Source organism: Apium graveolens, chromosome 7 (genome assembly GCF_009905375.1).
Source record: "Apium graveolens cultivar Ventura chromosome 7, ASM990537v1, whole genome shotgun sequence".
NCBI classification, from domain to species: domain Eukaryota; kingdom Viridiplantae; phylum Streptophyta; class Magnoliopsida; order Apiales; family Apiaceae; genus Apium; species Apium graveolens.
Genome location: NC_133653.1, coordinates 77715254 through 77722577, shown reverse-complemented (window position 1 = coordinate 77722577; position 7324 = coordinate 77715254). Strand labels below are relative to the sequence as shown.

General features: G+C 36.8%; 1 protein-coding gene across 1 annotated transcript; it reads left to right on the top strand.

Moving 5' to 3' along the window:
- The first annotated feature begins 956 nt into the window (after window positions 1-956).
- Window positions 957-4989, top strand: LOC141673774 (uncharacterized). The gene is made up of 5 exons (XM_074480514.1): window positions 957-1349; window positions 1616-2119; window positions 2311-3092; window positions 3144-4025; window positions 4074-4989. The coding sequence occupies exons 1-5, from the start codon at window positions 957-959 to the stop codon at window positions 4987-4989; spliced, it is 3477 nt and encodes a 1158-aa protein (XP_074336615.1).
- The last annotated feature ends 2335 nt before the right edge of the window (window positions 4990-7324 follow it).

Sequence of the window (7324 nt, the reverse complement as noted above, 5' to 3'; positions counted from 1 at the left end):
TGATTTGTTATCAAAAGGATCGGGCATGAAAATTAAGAAATAGTTATAAAATAATGAAAAAAATAAAAAAAATGGGTGAAGTGGTGGAATTCATTAATTTTTAATGTATAAAAAAAGATAGTGGCATAAAAATAGTGTAAAAAGCGAGGAAAAATGGGGAAATTGGGGAATCTATTGACTATTTTTAGTAAGTTTTGAAATGTAAATGAATTGAACATCGTATAAAGGAAATTGTAAAGATGTGAAAAGGACGGAGGGAGTATCAGATTTGCTCTTAGTTTTATCGTCATGCGCCTGTGTATTCCCGCAATTCGTATATTTTGTGTAATTATACGTTTAAATGAGTGCTAAGTCCGAACACGATTTTTAAGGGTTTGTTTTGTAGTTATGTATTTCTATTTCGTATTTATATATGTTTTGTGTAATTTGAAATAAAATTTGAATAAATTAATAAAAAAGTTCAAATATCAAATTTTTTAATTAAATTTTTATGAGTTAAGACTTAATTTAATAAGTCATAACAAGTGGAGTAAACTTAAATTTGAAACTATTTCTTTGTAAAATTGATAAAAAGATTTAGCTAAAAAATATGATATAAACATTATCATTTATATTATGTATTTATATAAAAATATTTACTTAATCATTCATTTTTTCGTATATGTATATATCTTTACATCTAACGTTTGAAGTAGAGTTTATAAATAAGTTTGGAATAATGGTTGGAGATTAACTAAAGAAATAACATAGAAAAGGTGAAAGTTTCCTATTCAAATAAACAACACATTCAAAAACTTACTTTCCTCTCTGATATTCAGAGTCTGTCTTGTCCGTATGGCAAGTTTATAAAACTTTTTCAATAATTTTTCTCCATCAGTTGTAAATTATTCTAGTCAAGTCATATTCTCATTGTGTCAAAAAATCATCCATTCATTTTGTTTAGAATATCGGTTACCATGAGTCAGTATAACAAAACAAGCCTGGAAACGCTATATGCAAACTTATCGATCGAGGAGGAAGAAGAAGGTGGTATTGTGCTGGGTAATGAGGAGGTGCAGAAGAATAAACCGTCATTCGTATTGATTTGTAAATTCCTTACGGAGAAAAATATTAATCTCCTGGCAATGCAAAATGTGATGGCCTCAATATGGAGACCAAAAGAGGGAGTAGAGATTCATGATATAGGGGGCTATAGATACTCGTTTGTATTCTATCATGTTATGGATTTAAAGAAAGTTCTTGAAGGTGGACCTTGGTCGTTTGAGCAAAACATGCTGATATATAAACAACAAAATGAAGGTGAAGATCCACAAGGCATGGAATTGAAGGAAATGGAGATATGGGTGCAGGTACATGATCTTCCTAAAGGTTTTTTTGTCAGAAACAGTCATGAAAAATGTGGGTATGTACATTGGGAAGTATGTAAAATCAGACCCTGCAAGCTTTGATGGTACATAGAAACCTTATGTGCGGATTCGAGTTATACTGGACATCCAAAAGCCACTACGCAGACGTATGAGAATTAAAAGAGAAGGTGGATCGTGGAGTTGGATAAATTTCAAATATGAGAAGCTGGGAACGTTTTGTTTCGTGTGTGGTATTGTGGGACATACAGAAAAAGAATGTAATGTTGTATACGCGAATCTGGAAAAAAGAAGTAGAAAGAGCGTATGGAACATGGTTGAGGACTCAAAATCGAAATACTAGAAGCGGGCCAGGAGCTCGTTGGCTTCGTAATGCAGAAGTAGGTGGCAGATGGTCGGAAACTGGTGGGTCTACCGGAGGTCAATCAAGTTCAAATGTGGAGAAAGAGATGGCGAGATTTGAGGAGAGGGATGAGATAATTCACGAGAAAGATGGAGATTATGGCGCCGTGATTGTTACACCGCGTAATCAGGAGATAAATGAGGGTGTGCAAATAAATTTGAATTCTAAAGATAATGACAGAGTTATTTTGGAGCCAAAAAGAAAACGGATGGAGATAAATCAAGAGGAAAATAATAATGGGCCAGAGAATATGATTACAGATGGGTTGTCAATACAAAACATGGATAACTTAGAGAATGGAAACATCTCAAAAAACTTGATTGGGGTGGGCTCTGGACTCCAGGCCCACCGAGTATTATGAGTGTCCTAGCATGGAACTGTCGTGGTTTGGCCAAGCCACGAGCAGTTAGATTTCTTAAAGAAATCGTTAAATAAATAAGGCCAAGTATAGTGTTCTTATCAGAGACATTAATTAGTGGGAATAGGATTGAAGGAATTTGTAAAGCATTGTAATTTGCTGGGTGGTTTGCAGTGGACTCTCAGAGGCATGGAGGGGGATTAGCATTGTTATGGTGTAATGAAGGAGGAGTCGAGGTGAAAGGTAGTAATAATCACTTTATAGATTTCGAAGTAAGTTATGATCAAGTGGGTCGCTGGAGGTACACTGGGTTCTACGGGTGTCCAGAAAGGCGAAGGAGAAGAGAGTCGTGGCAGTTAATTAGAGAGCTAGTTGATCGATCATCGCTACCATGGTGTATCATTGGCGACTTCAATGATATTATGTATGTTCATGAGAAAAGAGGAGGTAGAGTGCAAGATAGGTATCTCTTAGAGGGGTTTAAGGAGGCTGTTAACGAGAGTGGCCTGCAAGATCTTGGTTATGTGGGGAATGAGTTCACTTGGGAGCGCTCGAGGGGGAGTCCAACATGGATACAAGAAAGACTTGATAGAGGCATAGATAATTATGAGTGGAGGAGACTATTTCCAACAGTTACGATTAAAGTTCTAGAAGTGTCAACGTCTGATCACTTGCCTCTTTTTCTCGAGTTAAATCGCCAAGTTTATGTGCCTAAAACTCGCAGATTTCGCTTTGAAAATATGTGGATAAAAGAGGATCAGTGCCAAAAGCTAGTTAAAGACAGTTGGGAGGAGGTTATGGGAAGATCAATTATGGAAAAGGTGGAGTATGTTTGCTGGAAACTTGCAGAATGGGGAGGAGGCCAGGTTAAAGAAATGCGACTCAAACTGCAGGATTATAGAAAAGAAATGAGACGATATAGAGCGAGAAGGGATGAATACGGGGTCAAGAAATACAATGAAACAAGGTGGGAATATATGAAATTGCTTGAGAAACAGGAAATATACTGGAAATAAAGGGTGAAGCAGTTTTGGTTAGGCGAAGGGGATCAAAATACGAGGTTTTTTCATAATTTTTCTACAGGGAGGAAAAAATATAATAAGGTAGTGAAACTGAAGGATAAGTCTGGAGTGTGGAGGGAAGGTCGTGAAGAAATTCAAAATATTATTACACAATATTTTGATGAATTATTCCAAGCCTCAGGAACATCAGGCGAGCTAACAGATAAGGAGGTGGTTAACGGTGTCACAGAGGAGCATAATTGTGAACTACATAAGCCGATTACGTATGAGGAAGTGAAAAAAGCATTGTTTGAAATGTATCCGGAAAAATCGCCTAGACCTGATGGGTTAAACCCAGGGTTTTACCAAGCATATTGGGAAGTTGTAGGAAGGGATATGGTGGAATTTTGCCAGAAGTATTTTGCGATAGGAGATCTACCAGCAGGTGTAAACAATACTTTGGTGTGCTTGATACCTAAGGTAACACAACCCCAACAGATGACTGATGTGAGACCGATTTCTTTATGTAATATTTTGTTCCGAGTATTGTCAAAAGTATTGGCAAATCGCTTAAAGATTTGTTTGCCAAGTCTAATCTCGGATAAACAAAGTGCTTTTGTGCAAGGGAGGCTCCTTACAGATAATGCACTGATTGCCTTCGAATTAAACCATTATATTAGAAGAAAAACTCAAGGTGGAAATGGAGTGGTGGGCTTTAAGATAGACATATCAAAAGCTTACGATCGTCTTGAGTGGAAGTATCTTGAAGGCATGCTAAAGAAGTTTGGGTTTGGTGGCATGTGGATAGACAGGGTCATGCAATGCGTAAGGACAGTGTCGTATAGTTTCATACATGATGGTGTCGAGTTTGGAAATGTCCTACCACAACGGGGAATTAGGTAGGGAGATCATATTTCCCCTTACCTGTATATCTTGTGCGTGGAAAGGTTAAGTTCGATGCTTAGAAGAAATGAGGAAGCAGGACTATTACATGGTTGCAAGATAGCGAGGGGAGCACCGACAATATCTCATCTGCTATTTGCAAATGACAGTTACTTTTTCTTCAAAGCAAAAGCTCAGGAAGCTAATAGCACGAAAAGTATTCTGCAGAGGTATGAAAACCTATCAGGACAGACTATAAATTACAGGAAATCTGCAGTGACTTTCAGTCCCAACACTCTGACATATTGTAAAAGGCAGGTATGTGATATATTGCAAGTTCAGGAATCAAGGAATCCGGGTAATTATCTTGGATTACCAATGTTTGTTGGTAAAAGAAAGGCTAGTGTATTCAATTTCTTGAAGGAAAGGGTGAGCAAAAAACTGCAGAACGGGAGTATGAAGTCGATATCAAAAGGTGGTAAGATGGTTTTACGTAAAACAGCTGCCCAGACTGTGCCTAATTTTTGGATGAATTTTTTTAGCATACCAGGAGAGGTGTGTAATAATATTCAAAGGCTGATGAACTCATATTGGTGGAGTAACAAAGGAAGAAATAAGGGGATTCGTTGGATGGCTTGGGAGAGGCTATGTGAAAGTAAATTCAATGGCGGACTTGGGTTTAAGGATTTGAGGTGTTTTAATGTATCGATGCTTGCTAAACAGGGATGGAGGCTTTTGAATGGAGATAATCCGTTAGTCACTGCTTTAATGAAAGCAAAATATTTTCCTAAGATGGATTTTTTAAATGCACGCCTTGGCAAGAATCCAAGTTACATGTGGCGAAGTATATATGAAGCACAGATAATTTTAAAGAGGGGTAGCATACGTATGATTGGAAATGGAGAGGATACAAAAGTATGTACAACACCTTGGCTACCTTGTCAACAGAATGGGTATATAACAACAAGTGCACCTCCTTAGTTGCAGGGCATGAGAGTCGTAAATTTAATGGATGAGGGACATACTAGATGGGATGAGGAAGTTCTGAAAGACATCTTTAACGAAAGGGACATCCAGTTGATTAAACAAGTACCAATCTCGGCTCAAATTAGACAAGATTCGTGGTTCTGGAATTTAGATCAGTCAGGCATGTTTACTGTCAAAAGCTGCTATAGGGGGTTGACAGGAGAGCAGCATTATCCTCAGGAAAAGTTCTTGAAGATGTTATGGTCTCTAGATATACCAGGTAAGGTGATGAATTTTATGTGGAGGTCCTGTAAGTCAGTGATACCAACGACTATGGCGTTAGCAACCAAACGTGTTTCAGTACAGATGAAATGTTTGTGGTGCTTGCACCAGGAGGAGGACATTGTCCATGTCCTCTTTGGGTGTTCGTTTGCACAGGAAGTTTGGGCAAAAGTAGATATGCAGGAAATCCAACTAATACGGTGCCAGGAACCCATTCAAGAAATATTTCAGCACTTGTTTAATATATGCACACGAGAAAAAATTTTATGGATTGCGGTGGTGTGTTGGAGTATATGGAACCGCAGGAATCGTTGGGTGTGGGATAAAATCATGGGGTCTGCTTTTGGCGTGTACTCAGCTGCAGTAAATCTGTTACATGATTGGAGACGAGTGTCTATGCAGAAACATCAAGGCCCAGTGGCATCATACCAGGGTCCTACTCGTTGGGCTCCACCACAGTATGGATGGGTTAAGATCAACATAGACGCTGCGATTTTTGCAGGGAATGGAGATATAGGTGTCAGCTGTGTGATAAGGAATGATGCAGGTGCTTTTATATGTGCTCGAGCTGGAAGAATAGCAGTAAAGCTGCAACCTCGAGAAGTTGAGGCAATGGGACTAAATGAAGCCTTAACGTGGGTTAAGAAGTTAGGATTTCATGAGGTGCATGTTTGAAACAGATTCGAAGCTTTTGGCTGATGCATGTACGGGAGAGCAAGGTCGTTCATATTTTCATACAATCGTCTGGGATTGTATTCATTTGTTTAAGCACTTTGATGAGGTGTTAGTGCAGTTTGTATGTAGGTCTGCGAATGCAGTAGCTCATGTTCTTGCTAGAGCAACTCATTCTATGTCAGGCTTCCAGAAGTGGAATAATGTCGCTCCGGAGTTTATTTCTGATGTGTTGATTGATGATTTACCTTAATGAAAGCAAGTACGTTTATTTCAAAAAAAAGTAGAAAATATGAAAAAATATAGTTAACTAGGGCCCGCTTCACATGTTGGAAGTAAATTTTTTTATTTAAATTTAAATATTTTTTATTATTACATTATATAATTCTACCTTTGGCAAAATCTCGATTTTTAATTTCACAATATTTCCATTTGTAATACGTTTTATTTTAATTAAGATCTAATTTTTATTAAAACTTCTTGGCATCGCCTTTGATGTACCTCGACTATTAATCGTATATTGATATAAAAAGGATGTAGGATTTAAATTCAAATTTTATATAGAATAATTATATTTTGTCCATAATTTATAATTTACGGTAGTACTCCAATATCATACAATATTTACAAATGTTCAAGTCTCCAGTATCATGAGCAACAATATTTCTTCGAGCCGAACTTGCCTCTTAAATGCAATTTTCTTCTTTCTGCTAGCTTTTACCTGATCAATTATTTCAACTTTAAACTCTACCTTGCCAACATTAACATATAAATGAGGAAAAGCTCCAAAATCATAGTCAATCAATCAAGCTAAAAATTTGGGTAGTTTAAAGTTTAAAATACCTGCTCAATCAGATTTAAAGTAATTGCGACATAAAGCGTCACTTGATCACAGAAGCTGACACATGGAGGGTCACTTCATCCAAAGCAACAGAGACATGTTGGCCAAAGTAGACCATCACTAAAAAAATGCTAAATTACATGAAACCATATTTCAAGTAATAAATTATATGATATTATCATGTATATCAAGATTTCATATAAATTTTGAGAGTACATACTTTTGGAAAAAGACATTTGTTGATTGGAAAAAATCTTAAATGGTAAGTGCAGTGAACGTTAACCTACTTAAAACCTTAAATGGTATGAACGGTGAGGGTTAAGTTATTTCCTCAGTCATCACATTTTTTTAATAATAAAGAGAACTAATTTGTAACTTTATTTTTGAAGATACAATGTAGTGTGAGTCTCTGTAATACCATTACTACTTGTTAGAAGTCGAGTATTAGAAAGTTATCTGATGCAAAGCTCTATTTTTTTTATCTTCTTCTGAAGTTAAGACGGTCTTTCCCAATGGAGATAAGGTGACACTCTTATAATTTAGACTGTACACCTA

Excerpts from the sequence above, each read along its gene's own strand:
- LOC141673774 (XM_074480514.1), top strand. The coding sequence starts at position 957 with ATGAGTCAGTATAACAAAACAAGCCTGGAAACGCTATATGCAAACTTA. Across the intron at positions 3,093-3,143 it reads AAGAAATACAATGAAACAAG|GGTGAAGCAGTTTTGGTTAG; the intron begins GTGGGAATATAT and ends CTGGAAATAAAG. Across the intron at positions 4,026-4,073 it reads CTACCACAACGGGGAATTAG|GTTAAGTTCGATGCTTAGAA; the intron begins GTAGGGAGATCA and ends GTGCGTGGAAAG.